This window comes from Microcebus murinus, chromosome 9, assembly GCF_040939455.1.
Source record: "Microcebus murinus isolate Inina chromosome 9, M.murinus_Inina_mat1.0, whole genome shotgun sequence".
NCBI lineage: Eukaryota > Metazoa > Chordata > Mammalia > Primates > Cheirogaleidae > Microcebus > Microcebus murinus.
In genome coordinates, this window is record NC_134112.1 from 48,468,948 (window position 1) to 48,493,830 (window position 24,883).

Genomic DNA, 24,883 nt, shown 5'->3' on the forward strand with positions numbered 1-24,883 from the left:
ATACTACTATGGTCACAGACTACTAGGCTGGAAGGGACTATCTAGAACTTCTTTCATTTTATGTTCTCTTATTCAGGAGATCTAAATATATTAATAAAAAGCTCAAGTTCCACTCCTGTTTTTCTTTGGCTTATTTGGTTTAAATTTAAGTATTTTATTGTTTAATAACAGATTAGCAAAGAAAAATTTTAAAAGCTAAAATTCAAGCCAGTAAGTGTTTGTTACTTTCTATGGTAAACATATGAGTTGATGAAAGATTTGCAATCAGAACTTTAAAAAAATTATACTGCAAAGTGAGACAATTTTTATTAATTTTCCTATTTTGATTACTCTTTACCTGTGTAGTAGGTAAATCTTTACATAAGATCACAATTATATTGAATAGTAATTTCTTCAACTCAAAATCTTCATAGGAATTAGAAAGCTTAAGTCCTTTTACCAAAGGATTTTGGCTTTTAACTGTGAGGGAAAAAAAAAGAATAAAATGAAAGCTGAAATGATGTACAGGCCTCCTCAAGATAATTATAAAAAGTTTAAAGTTTTCTGGTTTTTACCTTCATTAAAGGTTGCAAATAGTATCAAATCCTTAGTAAAGCCACATTCCTAATAGAAACACACAAAACAAGCAGAACGATGAATTAATTAGATGGAAATTAAGATACAGATGGCCAAATTTACCTACTACTTAAGTACATTTATCAAATCCCCTATTGTCATTCATTTGAATTTATAAAGCACTAATAGTATGGGGATAAAGCAAAAACAAACAAACAAACAAACAAAAAAACAAAGAGAGCATATAGCCAGATAAACTTGCAATTTATTTAATTTTAAACTTGCTTCTGTAAGTTCTAAGAAATATTTTAAATTATTCTATGAATATTTTCCAGGATACTGTTTAAAACTTGGTAAGAACCCCAAAAATATTAGTCCTTCATAGTTAGTTCTATAATTCATTAGCTATACTATCAAGTAACACAATAAGGAAGGAAAATCCAGTTATTTTCAACAGTTTTTCGTTTTAAACACCCCACCCCCTACCCCAATCATCCTCATTATGTCAAATATTTGGCTAAGTGATAACAAAATAGTTGCTGCCACACATGAAAAGCCCTGAAGAATGACCAGAGTTGCAAACATTTAAGCATGAGGGAATCCATTCCTGACAGAGATATCTTAGTTGGACTTTGCACATTAGGAAAGTTTACAGGAGCAATTGCTGGGCTTTTGAGCTCATAGATTTACATTCCTACTACATTAGGATCCATATGGTTTCTTTAAATGGTGAGGATGTTATTCCTTTGACTCATGTTCATGAAATTCATCTCAATGTTTGCAAGGATAGTAACGAGAACTTACTAACTGACCAGGGGCTTCCAGAGAAACAGAAAGTCTACCTACAAATTGCACCCTTAACTAGGATGCTATGTAGGACTGTTTCCCTATTTGTACAGTATGAATTCTATGACTCCTATATTGGGACCACTTGACAGGGGATGACACTTTCAAAGCTACTTCTTTGAAATAAAACTGAAAAGTATGTGGCTGACATGTTAAGATTAATGCCAAAGATTTCTCTTCTAGGATTTCATCCATTTGATGATTTTTATATTATAAAATATGGGGAGGATAAGTATCTAGTATGTATGAGTAGATCCTATAAGATAAATCCTCCTGCTGGTAACAATTATAAACTCTGAACAAAATATAAAAACTATCTTGTGACCAAGAGTAAGCAGATACTATAAGGAAGTTAGGGTTTTGAAGAAGGAAATGACATTATGTGTTTCCCATTTTTTAAAAATATGGCTGTTGGCCTGAGAGCAGGTCATGTTCTGCACCTTGGCAGGATGCTAAAACTCAATAACCCTGTGGTCTTAGTGGCTTGAAGAACCAAAGGACAAAGGTAACCACAGAAATGGAAAGTGAAGGGAGAAATCTCATAAAGGAGAGAGCCACAGAGGGAGAACCCCAAATTCTGTGTACAAATGCTTCTTAAATCTCTGACTGATACCTGAACCACACAAGTGCAGGGAATAGTCAAGCATCCCAGGCTAGAGGAACTGAACTGAGATTTGGGCTGCCATTCACTACAGGGATTTGTATAGCCAAGTAAAATTCGTATTAATTAAAAAATGCTCTTCAGAGAAGTATATCAGAATTCACGGTAAAGACACTAATATTGAATAGAAAGATAGCAACTCTCAGCAGAGAAACAGACACTATAAAAGGGAATCAAAAGTAAATTCTAAAATTGAAAAATATATCTGAAATAAAAAATGTACTAGATGGGTTAACAGAATGGAAATTAAAAAAGGATCAGTGAATTTAAATATATAGACTAATACAAATTATCCAATCTGAAGAATGGAGAGAAAAATAATTGATAAAAGTGAACAAACCTGTGTGGGCCAATATCAAAAGGTCACACATATAAGTAATTGGAGTCCCAGAAGAAGAAGGGAGAGAGAATGGGGGGCTGAAAAAATACTAGAAGAACTAATGGCCAAAAATTCTCCAAATCTGGATAAAGATATAAATTTATATATCCAAGAAGCTCTATGAACCTTGACTAGAATAAATACAAAGATCGCCCTTGGCACATCATATTAAAACTGCTGAAAACCAAAGATTGAGTGAAAATCTTGAACACATACAGAAAAAAATGATACATTGTACATAAGGAAACAATGATTTGAAAAAACGCATAATTCTCATCAGAAACAATGGAGGCCAGAAAACATTGGTACATTATCTTGGAAGTGCCAAAAGAAAAATTTTTTCAACTTATAATTCTATATTCAGTGAACATAGACTTTAAGAATTAAGATGAATTAAAGATACTTTCAGATGAAAGAAAGCTAAGGGAATTTGTTGCCAGCAGCCAGCAGATCAGCACCATAAGAAATGGTAAATGAAGTTCTTCTAGGGAAAGAGAAATGATGCTAGATGGAAATCTGAATCATCAGGAAAGAAAGAAAAGCATCATATGTGGTAAACATGTACATAAATCACAAAATATGTAGGATGCCAAACTCCCAAAGGAATGCAAAGAACTGGCAGAGTGATAAGTATACTGGTGACCATCATGACATTATAGCATAACTTGGAATTATAACAAAATACATAAATATTATAACATAATCTATACTCCATTCCCCCATTCCCACCACTTCTGCAATTAAAACTAATGCAATTTGATTCATACTTACAATCATTGGTGCTCCAGGATTGTCAGCAATAATTGTAGTGATCACTAATATATCATTTCTAAGCTGACGGTCATAATGACTAACACCTCTCATAAACAGATTTTTAAATACTTCCTTCAAAGCCCTAGAAAGTAAAATCACATTTTAAAAATCATATTGTTATGAAATTAATGTGTCTCATCAAAATTCATATGTTGAAATCCTAGTTTTTAATGTGATGGTATTAGGAGGTATAGTCTTTGGGAGGTAATCAGGTCATGAGGGTGGAGCCCTCATGATTAAATTAGTGCCCTTATAAAAGGGACCCCAGAGAATTCTTCCTTTTTATATTATACTGTTACTTGTTTGAAAGTGTTTCTAATTTTTCCACAAATCTGCCTCTAATTCACTATGTACTAGACAAGAATCCACTAAACCACACTATATATGGTAGTTAAAGTGACCAACTTAAAATATTCAATTATGTCATTTTCCTTTTTAAAGCCACTTAAAACTTCTTTTGGTAATAGAATAAAATCCTACCTCCTTATTAAAAGGCTTATTAGGCATTTCAAATTATGGTCCCTGCTAACATTGTTAGTCTTGTCTCTGACTGTTCTACCCTGTTCTTTATGCTCTCATCATACTGAATTTCAGTTTTTTTATTTTGATAAGTTCTATTTTCACTTTTGTTCCTCCTATTTAGGATGCTTTCTGCATGTAAAACTTTTCTGTGTAGCCAATTCCTAATTATCACACAGATACTAGATTGGAGTTCATTCAGAAGCAGTCATTAACTCTACAACTCTGGGTGAAGTTCCCTCTACAGTAGACAGTAGACATTAGTTGCTTTGGCCCCTGTGACCCACTTGTCCTTTTTATGTTAATAGCATCCTTATTTTTATTTAGGCATTCACTCCTCCCTGACTTTTGGTCCTGTGAAGCTGCCTTTTAGCCAGTCAGAGCATTCTTTCCACTGCCATTAGTATTAATGATTCACTCTGGAATGGGCATTTGATCAACATCAGACCATTCAGAGCCAACAAGGACTCAATTCAAAATTTTTTTCTGAGCTTTCAAGATAACAAGGCTTCTCTTCTGCTTGATTTGATGTAAACCTAGACTTCTTAGGTCTTACTATGTGGATCTTGGAGGTAAAGCTAACAACACAGTGGAAGACAGTGCAGAGAGATGAACAGAGACCAAGTCATGCTGAGCCTTGAAGAAAGCTGTACATGAAACTAGTTTTATCACTTGACTTTGTTGCTACTTAAGTCCATAAATTTCCTATGTTGCTTAAGTCTGGTGGGTTAGGTTTTTGGTCACTTGTAAATAAAATGTGCTGATTCACCTTCTGAAAAATGTGTAGAATCTCCCACTAATCTCTTTTATAACATTTAGTATAATTTCTTTTAGTTGTCTATTTATTTGCCTATCTCTACTAGCATAATTTAAATTTCATGAAAATAGAGACCATGCCTATATTATTTTCAAGTGTATTTCTGTAGCCTAGTACTGAACCTGGCACAGACAATATTTATTTATTGAATAAGTGAATAAGCAACTTGAATACTTACTCACATTTTATTGCTAATGCTTACTGCAATATCTAAAACAGAATAAACACTTAATAGATTTACTGAATGAACAAATAATTCTTCTAAATATCTAATTTTATGTTTCATATTCAAAGGCATAATTTAATAACCAACTTTGAAAGCCTTCCACATAGAAAGAATCTGCACTTGTTATTGTGCAGATTCATTTATATCATGGCATAAAAAATTATGTCCTGAAACATAGCCATTACATGAATCAAAAGTCTAATTGAACACAGATTAAAACAAAGATATTAGTTATGACACTGGCTATTATTTTAAGGTTAAAAAACATTCCTGTCTAACCACATATACTTACAGCAAACATTCAAAGTTACTAAGCTGTTGTATTATTTCTTCTTTTGAAGATTTTTCCAATAAGTTCCAAAGTATTTCTGATGAACGAAATAGAACCTGTCCAGAGGGATCTGGGTCATTGAGGTGAGCACAAATTTCACTGGCTGCTTGTGCTTTTATCATTAAAGTACAATTAACTTCTGAAAATAAATTTTAAAAATTATTTGCTTTATAATATTGACATTGTTAGATGGAAACAAAAATACTTGATGATAAAGTGTTCAAACTTAATATTATACAAACCAGAAGTTGAGAGATGTTGCAGAACTTTCAGTACCCAGAGTTTCTCAACAAGTTGATTTTCAAACAAGGTCATTGCCTGGACCATTGTTTTTGCCAATCCTCCAGCTTCAGCCATTTGAATCTTATATGATGAACTAGCTTGCTGGTAACCTAACAATAATTAGTTAATAAATATATACAGTTATCTCACATAATGATCATTGAGACCAAAGGAATTAGTAAGTTATCTATCATATTAAGCAATAGCAATAACCAACAACCTTTAAAAAGAATATGGCTTTTAGGAATTGTATAGCATCGGAATGGGCAAATTTTTTAGTAAAGGGCCAGACAGTTAAGTTTTGTAGGTTATAAGGTTTCTTATCAACTACTCAACTCTGTAGCACATTGTAGCATGATGTTTGTAGCAAGAAAGCAGCCATAAACAATGTAAAAATACATAGCCATGGTTGTGTTCCAACTAGACTTTGTTTAAAGCAGTGGGTCTATTTTGGCCTAAGGTCCATAGTTTGCTGATCCTGGTGTAGCATTTGAAATAGGACCACAAATTTGGGGGATACATCTTAAATTCTAAAAAAGAACAATATTTCTTATTTGTCAGTACATGTGACTTTCCATAAAGGAAAATGGTGTAATTACACATACTGAATGTTTTCACTATTCAGTTTCACTGTAAGGGTCAATGCGTTACTTCAGTGCTTTTAAGAGATGACATTAATGTGGTGTCCACAATGAAATAAGAGGTGAAAAATCTAATGCTACTCTGATAAATGCAAATGAATTTAATGGTATTTTTTTAGGGGAGCTTGATTCTTGGTGACATGTCTTGTTAATACATCTTACAGATGCCTTAGCATCTGTAAGAAACACTATGTCTCCTTTTGATGTAGGTATCTACCTAACCACATTCAATGAGAGGGATTAAATAAATACCAAAGGATACTTGTTTATTTGAGACAAGGCTGTTTTCTCTCTTAGTGATCTCACTTATCTGTCTGACTTTTGGCTTTTGAGACCAACTAGATTCCTTAACTCTGACCTAGTTCTGAGATACCTATCTGTTTGTCTTATCTTCCTAAATTTGATCTCTGCTTGTGGATAAAGCCCTGTCCATTGATGTGATGAGTTCCATATGGTATACCCCAGCAACTCACTGAACGAATTTAAAAAGGCATTTAAAAAGTATGAGGAGGAAGACAAAAATTGCCTATAATTTTACCATCTATATAGATAACAACATTAACATTTTGGTATTATTTCTTGCTGACATTTTAAATATATGCATACAATTTTAATAACACACTATATACATAATTTTATATCTAGTATAGCCACTAAAATTTTTATTGTAAGTTTCTCCCCATGGTGTAAAATATTTTCCAAAATCATTATTTTTTATTTGCATAATAGTGTATCATATGGATAGGCCAAAATGTTCTTCATACTTACTGTATCTTTTTCTAGTGAGAGTACATTTCTATAGAATGATATAGTACTAGTAAGGCTCATGGACTTGATTCCTGACTCCAGGGCTATGTCTCTTTTAACTACTCTACTGAGGAGTTTTCAGTTGTGGTATCAGATGTCCAGCCATGCCCATCGATTGAAACTGTGTGACAGTTAGTGAGAGCACTAAAACTCCTAATTTTCAGATCTTGATCAAATTAAGGTCAATCTCACTTCTTCACAGCGTAACATTTCTCTGTCTTAACTCTTACACCATTTGTCTCCCATTCTTTGAAGGGTGCTTGTTATTCTGCCAAGGTTAACTCTAAGCTTGTGCTTTTAAGTCCACCCCCTTGTGCTTTCTTTGAGAATTTTGACTTCCCACTCACCGGCTTCTAGTTTGTCTGCCTACAAACATAATTTCTTTCTATCCCCAAAACATCAAAACCTTAATACCCTTTCTTTTATAGTTGAGCTGTGTTCCATCTTCCTCCTTTCTCTTCACATTCTGATCTTAAAATATAAGTCTGCATTCATGAACTGCCTCTAATGCCTCAATATCAAACCTACTGCCTTTATTCTCACAATCCTCTCATTCTTTAATCCTGCATCTGCAATGACTACTTTATGTCAATAGATCTGTCAAAAATTATACCTTTTCAGATACCACATTAACTTGGCCTTTTCATTCCTCAATTACAGAAGCCTCTGCACCATTTAACACTGAAACCACTTCCTCCTTTATCAAACATTTCATTCATTGGCACAAAACATGTGGCAGTCTTTAGGTCTTCCTCCTCTTTGAACCTCCCTTCACTGCTAATTTCTCTGAATCATTTTTTCCAGCTCTCAGTATGGGCACTCTCCATGATGTCATTCTTGGTCCCTTTCTGTTTATATGCTTTATCTCCTGGAAAATGCAACCATTCTAATGGATTCAATTTTCATCTCTATTTGGGTGGATTACAAACCTGTATGCTTTTAGTATCCATGTCTATTATCTACCAAATAATTCTATCTTATCAAAAGTTCAAATTTGATATTTAATAATCTTCTTATTCATTTCTCTAGTTCAGATGTCTTCCCACTTTTCCATAGTCATAAATAATCTTTCTTTGAACTACCACAGATTATGTCCACCTATATTAAGGAACATATAACTTTAAAAATATTATTTATATCTTCTCTCACTTCCTAGATTGATTATAAATTACAGAAACTATGAAGATATGAAGTATGTCTTAACATTATACTGTCACAGTGCAAGTGCCCCCTGTTTTGATATCACCCATTTCAGTGAGGTCCACTCTACCATTATATATTAAGATCTCTGAACTGTAATGTACAGAACTCTTTTCCTAAACATGATGAAGAATGGCACCAGCATTAGTAATTTAACATCTAATTGGGTTGGACAGAAATTATGAATAAATATAAAATACATTAGAAAAATAATTTTAAAAAATAAATAATTTATCAAAAGTACTAAATAAGAGTAATGAATGGTAATAATTATAAATTAAACTAATTTGGGTGTGACTTTATAAATTGTATCATAAATATCTAGTATCAGAATAAAAATATGCAAATATAAAACTGAAAGAAATGTATATACAAATTTTTTAGGATGACTGAAGAGCTCAAGATTACAAAAAAAAGTTTTATTTTTAATGTGTTACAGTTATAAGCCTACTGTGTCTTTCAAATTCAAAGAGAAATGAGACAGAATATTCTGTCTTCTTAATACACAGGGTATTAATGAAGGACCACTGCAAACTTTACCTGGAATATGCTTCTTTGGTGGTTCTGCATGATAAAAGTCAACAATACACTTACAAATTTGTATCCTCAATTCAGAATTTGGTATTTTCATTAAGTCACCTGCCAGAAAGATAAAGGAGTGCTATTTAATAACACTACCATAAGCTTACTTTCAAATTTAAGCATAAATATTAATAACATGATGACTATTAAAAATATTCTCAGAGATTCAAACTGGATTATAATTATATATATTTGCATATATATGCATATATACATATACCTACACAATACCTTGGACCTATCCTTACATATTTGGCCCTTCAATCAATTCAGCCTTTTTTTTCCTAAGAAGAAAATAGTGATTAATAACATAAATGCTAGAACCAGACTGTCTGATTAAATCCTGGCTCTGTCATTTACTACCTATGCACACTTGTGTTTTAGTTTTTTCATCTATATAAAAGGTATAATAATATTTACTACATTTAGGATCGTTGTGAGGATTAAATGAGTTAATAGAAGAAAAAGGCTGAGAACAGTGTCTAGCATATAGTGTTCTACACATGTTAGATACCATTATTATTTTGGCAAGATATGGGTTAGTATTTTTCTCACTAACTAGAAAGTCAGTAATTTGTTGTCTTTAATAATACATTCTTTGCTTCAAGAAGTTCCAGGTGAGCTTTGCTCTCCAATTTGCTGGCAGACTGAATAGGAGTGTGGTTTTAAGACAGTCTGTCCTATGGGCAAATGTAATACTTTTATGTTGAAGTTATCTAGGTAAGGTTGGGGAATAGAAAGGATTCGTTCCTTTTCAGTCATATTTAAACTACCACGGAACTGGCTTTAGCTTTTATTTCAAACTGGATTGCATTTACTCTGTTGAAGTTCTACAAGTGTTGATTCCCAGTGAAATCTGAAAATGATTTGTGAGACTCTGGAAATGATCCAAATTCTCTGGATGCCTGAGGACATCTGCAGTCAGTAGCATCAGCTTTAGGACTGAACCAGATCTGGATGGATTCTCTGAGGGTAAAAGAATAATTCGGTATTCCTCCTTTGCATTTAGGCCTTGCATAATGTTCATCTCTGGAGGTGGTCAGTAAGCAGGGAAACAAGTGGACAAAAGTAAGAAGCACAAAGAAAAGCCTGACCTTTGCTTTAGGAAAATCTGTCTGCAAAAGACAGTTTCAAGATTATTGTAACTCTTAATTTAATTTTATTTTTGGACCCTTCTTTTGGAGTTGGAGAATCACTAGGATTTAAAAAGCTTTGGGCAACAAGTACAACTGCAAATTTCTAATAAAACTACCCAAATATTCAGGTTTATGGGAAATTCTAGAGTTTCTTATCTGGTTCTCCACCCTTTTATTCCCTGTAAATTTGGATATTATCTCATAATTTCCTGTTTCATAATCTTGGGGCAGAGTATCAACTTCTTCCTTAATCCACTCCCAGAATCCTGCTCTTCAGTTAGAAATATCTATGTATTATTTGGAAGAAAATGTACTATAACTTACTAGTATAGTAGAAATTGGAAGTTATTAGTAAAAATTATGAATAGCCTTTGTTTAACACTGCATCCTACATACAATTATTTTAGTTTAAACTCATGTTTCTAGCAATTAAAAAAATAAGGGCTAGAAAAGCAATACTTGCAGTCAGTAATTAGTGAAGGAAGCTCATTTAAAGCTAAGAATTCATACTACCCTCAAATAAGACAATAACGTGTTCTGTAGACAGGTGACCAATCTTAAGCAAAAAGCAGGTGGACAGTAAGAAATGGACCATGTATTTATAATACAAATATCATCCAACACTCAGAGGCAACATTTTAAAATAATAAGGGCAAAGAGGGCATTTTTAAAATAATGTTACCAACAAAACCTATACTTTTTATCTGTTAATACTAACATGTGCTCTTTTGAGTTGGCTTCTCACTATAAATTTCCACTGATAGAATTAAAATTTCTATCATCACAGAATTAAAATTTCTCACTATTTCTCAATCTGCCTGCTTCCTAAGGTGTTCTCTATCCATATTTAATCTAATCTCCACGATACCTTCACCTACTCTAGGCCATAGAATAGATAGACTCTAGGTAGTTTGTCTAAAGTAACTACAATTAAAGACTATAACATTTACTTAGATATAAAAGGGTTAGTTTCTATGTTAAAAATAAAAATCCTTTTTTACTCATTCCAGTTGAATCTCTAACATTTTTCTGTATGGATTATAATTCTGGAAACATAATTATTCAATAAATGTTTTTTTAAAAAATTTATTGAGACAATCACATATCTTTTATTTCTCCTATGCAAATAAAGACTTAAATTAATAATGTAGGATTTGTTTTGGTAACATGCTGTCATGTCTCAGGAGCTAACTCAAAGACCTCGTGTTTCACTGATTTCATTTCCTAGGAAATTATTTTCTTTATCTAGAAAATGAAGCAATAACCCAGATATAAATGCCTACTCTTTATGATATTTTTCCTATTTTTATGTACAAAATAGAGGTATCTGCATCTTTATGTATATTATAGTAAAGTTCGTAATGTTCTACCATTTTATGATTTTATTTAGAATTTTAGATCATTTAACGAATACTTAAACACTGAATGATTCTAGCAATTAAGTATTAGTGTTCAAAGTTTAAAACATTTTTGTGATTACTGAAAGAGGGATATGTAAACTTTCTGGTTTACAAGAAAAGTTAACAAACATTGCATCAAACTAAATAATACCAAGTCAGATAAGTGCAAAGAGGTGTCTGCCATTCTCTGCACTTAAGGAACATATATTCTTATTGTTATCATGAAATATCTGAGTAGAAAATAATTCCAGAATTATCAAGCACACTATGATTAATTCCCAACTAGAAAATAAGAGAAGAAGCTAGATACAGAGAATAAGTACTTAGTGAAACATAGCTAAATTAGACATTTCCCTCTATCTTAAGGAAATCTTAACTTACCCAGAAGCGCAATTGAATTAGCAGTATCTTCAGCATAAGTTATTTCATCCGATACTTTCTTTTTCAAAAATGGCAAGCTTCAATAGTAATCAAGAATATAAGAATAATTTTTAATAAAGTCCTTAATTGAAGCATCATTTGTAAAATAGGGGAAATTTCCTTTCTAAAGGGTAAAATCAAGGTGATATCCTATTCTTTAGCCCTGGGGAATTGACAACTATAAAAAAAAAGGTGTTTCTAACTGACTGACTACAATAAAATAGGTTTATAAAAATGAAGAAAGATGGATTTAAAATGTATGGTTTAGAAAGCCATTTTGTATCATTGCATGAATAAAAAACTTAGGAATCCTCTTTCCCTTTGAGGGCAAAATAATAATGAATTATAGCTATCATTCTATCAAGAGAAGATGATGAATAATCTGATACAAACTACAGATCTAGGCTCACCTATAATTTAAAAACTGTTTAAGGGCTTTTTCTGAAGTTTACAAAATATCAGTTAATAGATCAGTAGACTATTTGTTCTTCGAGGTAAGTACTATTTTCCTTATAAACTGGATTAGTTACTATCCACAAAATAACAGAATGCTTTTGTAGACACTAAGGAATTCAGGTTAACAAATATTAGTTATATTAGAATTGCATTTCACAGCTACTATAACCAAAGTTATTTGAGAATAACTTATTTATAAATCATAAAAGATCAGGCACATGAACCGGGGTCATTAGTCTAAATTTCAAAGGAGATATAAAAGTTATATCTTAAATATATAAACTGTTTTGACATTTCATGAATTCAAAATTTGAACCTACTGTACTACTGAAAGTATAGCATATCCTGTATATATAGGACTTTTAATTCATGTTTTTCAAGAAACATTAAGCAAGGGTTTGAAAAATGGCATTGAGAACTATCACATAAGGATGCAGGTCAATTTGAATTTAAAGACACTTGAAGGGTAAGTTATGACAAGGAGAATTATATAAATGCCACAGAAGTTCATTTCTAGTGTTTGCTAGAATTTGTCTTTTGAAACAAATAACTTATTACTTGTTATCCAGCTGACTGTTGGATCTCTACAATGAAGAACTCTAAAACTAGTGCTTTTTGTCCCTAAGCTTTCCTTTTCTATCATAGGAAATAACCTATAAAATAAAGTATCAGAAGAGTTTTCAACCAAAAAAGGTTATGAAAAAATAAGCATTATATTTCTGATGCAATGAGAAAAATATACTACTTAAAGGCCAAAATAGAAAGGCTTGACTTTATTTATTTTTTTTTATTTTCAATGTGTTTATCTCCCAAAAAAGTCTTGAAAGGAGACACAAGTGAGGGTGAGGTGTAGAGATTTTAGGACACAAGTAGAAATTTTAAAATAGAAAAAATTAATAATGTAAGTAATTATGAAATATGAGGGAAAGTGAAGACTGCAGTTCAAAAGATTTGTCGTATTATGCAATGAAACATTCAGTCACAAGCTTTCATAGAGAAGCAACTTTGGGCAGAGCTCTGTAGGAGCACTGATGTTGAAGGTGATGCTTATGAACTTGGTGTTCTGGAACTTGCACAGCCTTGAAATTTAAAAGTGCTCTACATAATACAATCTCATGTTAATATAATAATAATTTCAAATTAGTTTCTTGAAAACACCAGTGCAACCATTTATTTATTTTCCATAGTTCCTACTAGAAATAAGGCATAGTGCAGTAATTCAATAAATTATTTTGATTATTTTATTCACACATCAAAAAATTAAATGTAAATAATTAAGAAATCTTAAATACTATTGCTACTAACCTAAAAGTGCATTAGTACCTATCATGTATACATAGTCCTACGAAACCTTTCTACTATTTGAATATAAAAGGAAACAATTTAAAAAGTTAAATTGGTAGAGAGGTTTAGAAGGTAAAATTGTCAAAAAGGTTTATTCCTACTTTAAGAAGTTTCCTCTACCGTATTATATTGAGAATTAAAAATGGATATTTTAAAATATACCTAGCTTAGCCACTATGTGGCAGCAAGGAAGCACAATATATTCACAGTTCTCAGAACCGGATGGAAAAATAACAGTAGAAAGGATGAAACATATTAATTTCATAATTCTTAGCTCTAATTTACATTTCACAAATACATACCAAACATAACTGGTAATATTTTATTCTTCATTCAAATTTGGAAAACCAAATAAAACATTACATATAACCTAATATACTTTGGAGAGCCAAATTTTCTAAAGAGAAAAAAACTAGACTGAAATTATAAGTATTACCTATAAATTTAATCAATTCTCTAAAAATACTACAATTCCTTTGTTTCATCTAATATTTATCATTTGCTGAGAACAACTAATTATAAGAAAACCTTTTAGTTTACTTAAAATTTTAATCTCTTGTGGCTAATAATCTCAAACTACAGTGAAATTGACTATCTTTGCAACAACTGCTGGAATCAAGCAATTTTTTCTGAGTTCTGTATCACTCTGCTATACTATAATGTATGATACCTTTTTTGTAATACAAAATAAAACATAATAAAATGCATGCTAATACAAAATAAAGAAAGACAACTTACCTACACAATTTTAGGATATCATATGCAGATTCTATAAAACGGGGCTGTTTTTCAATCTTTCCTGCACACAGATTCAGAATTTTAAATATTTGTGCTAAATCCCTTAAGGGCTTTAATATTTTTGGTTAAGAAATAAAATTAAGATTAATATCTTTGTAGCACTTTTGTCAAGAAAGTCTGTAAAATTCCATCTATTTTGTTAAATATGGTAGAATACTGCTTTAATTATTCTTACTTTGAAGTCTAAAGAGGAAAACTTAGAACCAAATGTTTTTGAATATTAATTTTTATCTCAGTAACCTCTTATTCAATTTTTTTTAAATAAGAAACAACTTTAAATTTAGATTGCCAATTTCTGTAACATTGATTTGGTTGATTGGTAACTTCCTATTGGCAATGAGTAATAATAACACATTGAAAAAAATTAACTTTTGATTAAGCTCAATTATATTCTTCATCTTGAGCCCCTTCTCCATACACACACACACAAACTGCCCTGGAATGAGCAATCCAAATCTTACTTTACTGTTCTACTTTGTTAACATTTAACTCAGATGCATTTTCTTGTTTTTAAGGTTTAAATTAGTTGGTATTTTGTTTCATTTAAAACTAGTATCAAAGCAAAATGTACCCTTTCTAGATATTCAAGTAAAAAGCATCTTTATTTTACCTATTTAAAAATTCCTATTGGTACATAAATAAATTTCATTGATTTTGTTTTATAGCTAAGAAATCATGGTAGTTATGACTTACCCTCTTGTTTGAATCCCATTACTTCTAGAATCTTTCTAGGACCTTCTCAGGAAGAGACAGGAGAGCTAGATAAGTATGAAGCTCTGTTAACTTCCTCGAGAGGTGATCAAGATACTTCCCTTAACTTATCTTTGCTAAATTTTATAACTTTGAAAGCCAGCCTATGAAAGGCATCCAGAAATAAAACCATTTGTCACCAACCATCGAACTCGAGAAAAAAAAAATGATGCAGATGTCAGGTTAAGATTAGAGAAGAAATCACTTGCTAGTAGACTTTTTCAGCTACCAGTAAATTGTGCTTGATATCTATTCTATAAACAAGCTCTCAGACTGATCTAACAGATCCAGATAAAATCAAGGCAAAAATGTAGTAAGAAAAGCCTTAGATAAAACTGTAAGGTATGTTTCCCTAAATAGAAGGCTTAGGAGGTTTCGAATAAGCTAATATAGAGACTGATAAGTTCTTTTTTTTTTTTTTTTTTTTTGAGACAGAGTCCGGGCTAGAGTGCCATGGCGTCAGCCTAGCTCACAGCAACCTCAAACTCCTGGGCTCAAGCCATCCTTCTGCCTCAGCCTCCCAAGTAGCTGGGACTACAGGTATGTGTCACCATGCCCAGCTAATTTTTTTGTATATACTTTTAGATGACCAATTAATTTCTTTCCATTTTTAGTAGAGATGGGGGGTCTCACTCTTGCTATGGCTGGTTTCGAACTCCTGACCTTGAGCGATCTGCCCACCTCAGCCTCCCAGAGTGCTAGGATTACAGGTGTGAGCCATCACACCCGGCCCAACTGATACGTTCTTTAGACCAAGTCAGACAATTCTCAAGTCATTTAGATCAGTACTACTAAACGTATGGTCTGTGCTATGGAGGACTGTCAGTTCTGGAACTGTATGTTACCAGTCCGTGACAAGATGAGTACAGAAAGTGGGCGGACATTCAAAAACTTTTATAACAATCTGATATTCCTGTTATACTTTTATTGTAATTTACAATAGCATATATACCCAAAGGCTTTTAAAAAACCCAACAACAAACTGGTTCTTATGCACAGAGAGCTTTAAGACATACTGTTTTGCAGATTATCAAGCACTTACATTACCTGATTTCATCTGGTCTTCCTAACTATCTCATGAGGTGCTATTATCTCTACTTTATAAGGGTAGAGAAGTTAAGAAGCTTATCAGAGGTAAAACTGCTCACATAAATTGACAGAAACAGACTTTGACACGGCCCTCCTAACTAAATCCACTGTCTTTCCGAAACTATAGAAACTGACTTATCCACACAGTTAATTGTGTTATACTGTTTCTTCAATATTATTTCTACTTTCTGATAGAAAATATTTTATAAAAATTACAAATGTTATATATTTTCTGTGGTAGGCAGAATAATGGCCTCCCTAAAGATGTTAGTGTCCTAATCCCCTGGACAAGTTAAGAATCTTGAGATGGGAAAACGAGACTGTATTATCCAGGTGGGCTCAATGTAATCACAGAGATCCATACCAGGGAAAGAGGGTGGCAGGAGAAGGTCAGAGAGAGAAGGAGATATGACGACAGAAGCAGAGGTGAGTGAGAGTGATACCACTGAGAGAAAGAGGGCATGAGCCAAGGAATACAGGAAGCCTCCAAAAGTTGGGAAAGGCAAGGAAGTGATTCTCTCCTTAGAGTCTTCAGTAGGACAGCTCTGCCAATATCTTTTCTTTTTTCTTTCTTTTTCTTTTTTTAACCTGAAATGCTCCAAAATCCAGCTGCCAATATTTTAAATTTAGTTAGCCCAGTGAGACTGATTTCGGACTTCTGACTTCCGAAATTGTAAGATAATAAACGTACATTGTTTTAAGCCACTAAATTTGTAATAATTTGTTATAACAGCAGTAGGAAACTAAAACATTTTCTAACAGAAATTCTGATTCAGGATAAATGGAATGAAAAAAAAAATATATATATATATATGTAAAGGATACAAGTCCATTCTGAAAACACTGCACCAGTTTCTTAACACATTTAAGCTGTTTTTCTTCAAAATCATCCTAAAACAAATGATCTATTTTAGTTTTTTTATGCTATTAAGCCTGTTGAGATTTTTAAAAATTTCTTCAATATAAAAACAAAGTACACACATTAAAATTATCAAGTAATTCTTATATTACTATATTATGATGTAAGCATTATAAAATGTTTCCTGAAACAGTGAGGATAAAAATAAACTATCAGAACTACTGTACAATCCAGTGATCCCACTACTGGGTATTTATCCAAAGGAAAGGAAATCAGTATATCAAAGGGATACTTGCACCCCCATGTTTACTGCAGCACTACGTACAATAGCAAAGACATGGAATCAATTTAAGTGTCTATCAGTGGGTGAACGGAAAAGGAAAATGTGGTATATGTATACAATGGAGTACAACTCAGCCATAAAAAAGAATGAAATTCTGCCGTTTGTAGCAACATGGATGGAACTGGAGGACATCATTAATCATGAATTAAGCCAGGCACAGAAAGACAAATACTGCGTGTTCTCACTCATATGTGGGAGCTAAAAAAGTTGTTTTCATAGAGGTAGAGAGTAGAATGATAATTATAAGAGGCTGAGAAGGGTGTATGGGGGGATGAAGAGAAGTAGGATAGTAAGTATAAACATACAGTTAGAAGGAATAAATTCTAATGGTCAATAGCACAGTAGTGTGACTATAGTTAATAATAATGTATTGTGTATTTCAAAATAGCTTACAGAGGATCTGAAGTGTTCCAAACTCATAGAAATGATAAATGCTTGAGGTGATAGATATCCTAAATACTCTGATTTGATCATTATGCATTCTATGCATGTAACAAAATATCACACGTACACCATAAATATGAACAAATACTATGAATCAAGAAAAACTATCATTTAAATTTGATTAGGAAATTGGGACTCAAATCTAGGTTAATATAAAAGCAATAATTGTTTTCAGAAATAATAATAATAGCTGAAGTACATTGTGCATTTTTTCTATGCCATGTACCATATAGGCACTATATATACATATCACTTCATTAATCTTCAAAATGGCCCATTAGGAAGATACTATTGTTATCCCTCTTTTTCAGACTAAGAAATGCAAGCTGAAATACTTTAACTAATCTGTCCAAAAACATACAGCTAAAAAGTGGTGGTGATAGCAGTCAAATTTGGCAATCTGACTCTAGAAATTGTATTTTTAACTTTAAAAATATGCTCAGTATTCTGTGCAAACCAAATATCTTCAGTCAATTAAGAATGAAAACAAAGTCTATACAGTGATGTCTTTTCATGATTGAATTCTTTCTGTTCTTTTAATCTTCTTAAATTGTTTCTGAGAAGCCACAGCATTGTTTATCCTTTTTTCCCCCTAGCCTTATAAAATAACTAATAGGAGGCTGGGCACAGTAGCTCATGCCTATAATCCTAGCATTCTGGGGGCCAAGGTGAGAGGATTGCTTGAGGTCAGGAGTTCAGCAAGAGGGAGACTCCATCTCAACTAAAAAATAGAAAAAAAAAATTAGCCAGGCAACTAAAAAAGAAAAAATTAGCTGGGTGTGATGGCACAGGCCTGTAATCCCAGCTACTCGGGAGGCTGAGGTAGGAGGATCCCTGGAGGTTGAGGTTGCTGTGAACAGGGCTGACACCATGGCACTCTAGCCTGGGCAACAAAATGAGACTCTGTTTCAAAACAAACAAACAAACAAACAAACAAAACAGCTAATAGGAGCTCTATGTAGCAACTATAGTCACAATTTAAAAATAACTTTTCACAGAAATCTTAGGCAGCAAAAGATAAATTATTCTTTTAGAGTTATTGTTTTTTCTTTAAGGTAAAAAAGTAGAGACCAAAAAAATGTTAAAACAATGACCAAATTTTTGTGCCTGCTATTCATAGGACATTGTTTTGTTTTGATAGGCTATACTATGGTTAATCCATTTTCTACTTATTAAGAATATACACTCTTCTTTGGAAATCACCACATAATTTTATAGTGTGTGCTGCTTTCAGGCATTAAGTCAATTCTTGGATAATATCATGTGGTGGATGAGCATGTGTGCATACATATTTGTTATACTTTCTCCCAATACCTAAACTCTCAATTTTGAGTCTTGTGCCCAAAATAATTTCATTACATTCTATATAAGATTGCTCTCAAAATAAATTATCAATGAGTATGTATATGCATGTGTTTGTATGTGTGTGTATTTGTCTGATTTCATATCAGGAAATTTTAATTAGTACATCATGTTACCCTTTTTTCTACCACTCCCTTCCTCCAATCCTAGTTGGTAACAAGCACTTTGTAGAGGCTAGATGACCCTTCCTTTGCTCTTATGATTCCTTTTGTTTACAGCCACTATGGGTATGTCCATCCCATATAAGAAAATCTATTCTCCTTCCCCGGCCTCCCTGTTTTGTTAAAAATGCTCACACTAAATTCAAACAGTCCTTGGATATAAGATACACACTGTTTGAAATATCTTCAACAAAAGGAGATAAATGAAGCTAAAATTTAGGGGAATTCATGTTACCTTTCAGGGAAATAAAAATTTATAAGTGATGCAGCAGAGTAATTTGCTCTCAAAGTTTACTCACCTTATCAGTCTCTTCAAGGAGTTTGATGACATGATTAAGGTCCATAGGCTTGAAAACACCCTAAAAAATACAACTGTTAGTATTCTATATCATGGGAATCAAGAAATCATAGCAGACACACTAATTTTATATGACATTTTCCCTTGGTAACTTAAAAAAAATCTTATGACAATAAAATAGCAAGGGGAAAATGAAATGCAGAAGAAAACTGGTAAGAATAAATAAATTTTGGAGTAAAAAAAAAAGCCTCCTGAATTCTAGTATTATCTTATAATCTTAATGTTTTTCGATTTCATTAATCCTAAAAGACCCAAGAAACCAGTTGAAATAACAGCACTTCCATGCTTTAGGAAATAAAATTATCTTTTATGTGCATACATATTACATTAAGTTTGCCTATGCAGATACATGAAGACTTGTTACTAAACTACAGGTAGGAGATTGCCTTCCTGTACTAGGTATCCCCTCCTCTCAGTTGGTATGAGCATTCTTCCAGTAGTCCACATTAGAAAACAGAAACTTCTAAATTCTACACATTTTACATCTTAAATATTTCTTGAGCCCAGTCCATCTTACTGATTTATTCAGTTCTTACCTTTCACTAAATTACACAGGTTTCCTGCTGTTCTCCCTGTTTTCACTCTTGTGCCCTTCAACAATGACCTCTACTCTATGCTCAGAATAATAAAACTCAAATCTGAACATAATCCATCTAAGCCATTCAATGACTCCCCAGTAACGTCTCTTACCTCTACCTTTGTTTTCACTTATGTTGTTACAATCTTATTCCTCTCCTTGGTTAATTTCTACAGATCCTTCAAGATGAAGCTCAGATATTACCTTCCCAAAGGATGAAAAAGGCTAGAAAAATGTCTCTTCCCTGTGCTCCCACAGCAGCCTAAGTGTACATCAATTACAATTCTCATCACATTGTTCTGAAAGGGTTTATAAATTTATCCTCTATGACTTCCTGCCCCAAAGTTCATTTGAGAGAAGACTTTTGTTTTCTGGCATCCCCAGCACCCACCACTGGGCCTGAAATATAGTATTGTTAGTTGTTTAACAAACGCTTAGAAAATGCAACCAAGAAGAGGGCATTTTGTAATAAAGTTATTTATAGGTAAGTGAGGAAGGAAACTTTAAGTACCAGATCCTGAATAGTCAAAGCAATCCTAAGCAAAAAGAACAAAGCTGGAGGCATCACACAACCCGACTTTGAAATATACTACAAAGCTATAGTAACCAACATAGCATGGAACTGGCATTAAAACAGAAACATAGACCAATGGAACAGAATAGAGAATCCAGAAGTAAATTCACACATTCACAGCCAATTCATTTTCAAAAAGGCACCAAGAATACACATTGAGGAATGGACAGTCTCTTCAACACTGGGAAAGCTAGATATCCATATGCAGAAGAATGAAACTAGATCCTCATCTCTCAGCATATACAAAAATCAAATCAAAATGGATTAAAGATTTAAATATAAAGCCTGAAACTATGTAATTACTAGAACAAAATGTTGCGCAAATGCTTCAGGACATTGGTTTGGGCAAAGATTTTTGGGAGTAAGACCTGAAAAGCAGAGGCAACAAGGCAAAAATAGACAAATGGGATTATATCAAGCCAAAAAGCTTCTGTACAAGAAAGGAAATAATCAACAGAGTGAAGAAAAAACTAACAGAATGGGAGAAAATATTTTCAAATTATCTATCTGATAAGGGGTTAATAACCAGAATATACAAGGAACTCAAACAACTCAATAGCCAAAAAACCAAATAATCTGATGAGAGTATTTATGATACAGAAATCTCCAAATTCTGAATGTGGTTTTGGCTATATTTATCTCAGGGATTAATTCTTTCTTGCCTGACATTTTAATTCAAATGTTTTATCAATATTCCTTGTACCCATTATAGAAGTTAAGCTATCCCAGTTTCCTTTATTTCTTCTTTCCTCCTTTCATACTTCTACTTTAAAATAACTGGTTGAAAATATGATATAATAATATAAAAAATACTCAGAAGGGGGCTCGGGGACAGTGGCTCATGTCTGTAATCCTAGCACCCTGGGAAATCAAAGTGGGAGGATCACTTAAAGCCAGGAAGAGGAGACCCTTTCTCTAAAATACATTGAAAAAATTAGGCTTGGTGGTGCTTGCCTGTAGTCCCAGCTACTCCAGAGGCCAAGGCAGGAGAGTCTCTTGTGCCCAGGAGTTTGAGATTACAGTGAGCTACAGCCATGATGATGTCACTGCACTCTAGCTGGGGTAACAGAGTGAGACTCTGTCTTCCAAAAAAGAAAAAAAAAATCACAAGGGGAAAACATCCTACTTATTTTCTATCATCTAAATACATTTATACTTATTTTTATAGAATTTCTGTTTTTATTTGCATGCATAAAGACTTTATATAGTTCTACTTAGTGTTAACATCATTACATTTTCTGAGTTTTAAATCTATAATACTTACTTTTCTATATTTCCACAATCATTATTACATCATGTCTTAGGTCTAGAATTTCCTTGCCTTTCACAATTACAAACTCATATATTCTGATCTCAAGAAATTTCTTTCCAAAACAATTTTTTTTTATTTCGGCATATTATGGGGGTACAGATTTTAAGGTTTCAATAAATGCCCTTTCTCCCCTTCCCCCCCATAAGTCCGAGTCTCCAGCATGATCATCCACCAGATGGTGCACATCTCACTCATTATGTATGTATATACCCACCCCCTCCCCCCCCACCTGCCCAATACCCTATTACTGTAGTACCTGTGTCCACTTAGGTGCTGCTCAGTTAATACCAGTTTGCTGGTGAGTATATGTGGTGCTTGTTTTTCCATTCTTGGGATACTTCACTTAGTAGTATGGGTTCCAGCTCTAACCAGGAAAATACAAGATGTGCTATATCACCATTGTTTCTTAGAGCTGAATAGTACTCCATGGTATACATATACCACATTTTATTAATCCATTCTTGGATTAATTGGCACTTGGGCTGTTTCCACAGCCTTTCGATTATGAATTGTGTTGCTATAAACATTCAAGTGCAGGTGTCTTTTTTGTAGAGTGTCATTGGATCTTTTGGGTAGATGCCCACCAATGGGATTGCTAGATCAAATGGTAGATTCACTTGTATCGCTTTAAGGTATCTCCATATTGCTTTCCACAGAGGTTGAACTAGTTTGCAGTCCCACCAGCAGTGTAGGAGTGTTCCCCTCTCTCCGTATCCACACCAGCATCTATTGTTTGGAGACTTTTTGATAAAGGCCATTCTCACTGGAGTTAAATGATATCTCATTGTAGTTTTGATTTGCATTTCCCTGATGATTAGAGATGTTGAGCATTTTTTCATATGTTTGTTGGCCATTTTCTGTCTTCTTTAGAAAAGTTTCTGTTCAAGCCCTCTGCCCACTTTTTAATAGGGTTATTTGATTTTTTTCTTGCTGATTTTCGTGAGTTCTAAGTACATTCTAGTTATCAGCCCCTTATCAGATGGATAGGATGCAAAAATTTTCTCCCATTCTGTAGGCTGTTTATTTTCATGACTGTTTCTTTGGCTGTGCAGAAGCTTTTTAGTTTGATCATGTCTCATTTATTTATTTTTGCTGCTGCTGTGATTGCCTTTGGGGACTTCTTCATAAACTCTTTGCCTAGGCCGATGTCTAGGAGAGTGTTTCCAACATTTTCCTCTAGAATTCTAATAGTTTCATACCTTAGGTTTAAGTCTGTTATCCAGTGTGAGTTGATTTTTGTGAGAGGTGAAAGGTGTGGGTCCTGCTTTAGCCTTCTACAAATGGCTATCCAGTTTTCCCAGCACCATTAATTGAAAAGGGATTCTTTTCCCCAGCATATGTTTTTGTCTGCTTTGTCAAAGATTAGATGGCTATATGAGGATGGTTTTATATCAGGATTCTCAGATCTGTTCCACTTGTCAATATTCCTATTTTTGTGCCAATATCATATTGATTTAATTACTACAGCTTTGTAGTATAGTTTGATATCTGGCATATTAATACCTCCCATTTTGTTTTTGTTGCCTAGAATTGCTTTTGATATTCAGGGTTTTCTTTGGTTCCATATGAAGCGTAAAATTATTTTTTCTATATTTGTGAAGAATGCTGATGGGATTTTAATAGGTATTGCATTGAATCTGTAGATCAGTTTGGGTAGTATAGACATTTTGATGATGTTGAGTCTGCCGATCCACAAGCATGGTATGGATTTCCATCTGTTTACATCCTCTGCTATTTCCTTCCTCAGTGTTTCATAGTTTTCCTTGTAGAGGTCTTTTACCTACTTAGTTTATATTCCTAGGCACTTTAATTTCTTTGTTGCTATTGTGAAGGAAATTGAGTCTGATTTGGTTCTCAATTTGATTGTTGTTGGCATATATGAATGCCTCTGATTTCTGTGTATTGATTTTGTATCCTGAGACTTTACTAAATTCATTGATCAGTTCCAGGAGTTTCTTGGTTAAATCTTTGGGGTTTTCTAAATATAATATCATATCATCAGCAAACAGGGAAAGTTTGAACTCTTCTGCCCCTATTTGGATACCTTTAATTCCACTTTCCTGTCTGATTGCTGTAGCCAGGACTTTAGGCACTATGTTGAATAGAAGTGGAGATAGTGGGCAGCCTTGTCTGGTTCCAGTTCTAAGTGGGAATGCTTTCAATTTTTCCCCATTCAGTATGATGTTGGTTATGGATCTGTCATATATGGCTTGTATCATTTTTAGGTATGTCCCTTCTATGCCTATTTTACTAAGTGTTCTTATCATGAAAGGGTGTTGAATTTTGTCAAAAGCTTTTTCTGCATCTATTGAAAGAATCATGTAGTCTTTGTTTTTGCTTCTGTTTATGTGATGAATTGCATTTATAGATTTACGTATGTTGAACCATCCCTGCATCCCTGGGATGAAGCCCACTTGGTTGTGATGGATTATTTTTTTGATAAGCATCTGGATTCGGTTAGCTAAGATTTTGTTGAAAATTTTTGCATCTATATTTATTAGGGATATTGGTCTGTAGTTTTCTTTTTTTGTTGCATCCTTTCCGGTTTTGGTATCAGAGTAATATTCGCTTCATAAAAGGTGTCGGGGAGGTTTCCATTCTTCTCCATTTTGTGGAATAGTTTCTGCAAGATAGGTACTAGTTCTTCTTTGTAAGTGTGGTAAAATTCAGGTGTGAAACCATCTGGACCGGGACTTTTCTTTTTAGGGAGATTTTTAATTGTTGTTTTTATTTCAGCTCTTGAGATTGGTCTGTTCAGGAAATCTATTTCTTCCTGGTTGAGCCTAGGAAGGCTGTGTGTTTCTAGAAATTTGTCCATTTCCTCCACATTTTCCAGTTTGT

General features: G+C 33.2%; 1 protein-coding gene across 3 annotated transcripts in view; it reads right to left on the reverse strand.

Moving 5' to 3' along the window:
* Positions 1–24,883, reverse strand: part of CFAP69 (cilia and flagella associated protein 69) — a 65,055-nt gene that overhangs the window by 30,146 nt on the left and 10,026 nt on the right. For 2 of the 3 annotated variants that reach the window (XM_012779589.3, XM_012779588.3), the window contains exons 2-11: positions 19,521–19,580; positions 16,878–16,943; positions 14,154–14,263; positions 11,577–11,653; positions 8,618–8,716; positions 5,390–5,539; positions 5,109–5,286; positions 3,213–3,336; positions 555–603; positions 338–459 (exon numbers count right to left, since the gene is read on the reverse strand). In XM_012779589.3, coding sequence (XP_012635043.2) covers positions 338–459; positions 555–603; positions 3,213–3,336; positions 5,109–5,286; positions 5,390–5,539; positions 8,618–8,716; positions 11,577–11,653; positions 14,154–14,263; positions 16,878–16,943; positions 19,521–19,580 — 1,035 coding nt within the window. The remainder of the gene's footprint in view (positions 1–337; positions 460–554; positions 604–3,212; positions 3,337–5,108; positions 5,287–5,389; positions 5,540–8,617; positions 8,717–11,576; positions 11,654–14,153; positions 14,264–16,877; positions 16,944–19,520; positions 19,581–24,883) is intronic. The other variant, XM_076006451.1, reaches the window with a different exon arrangement.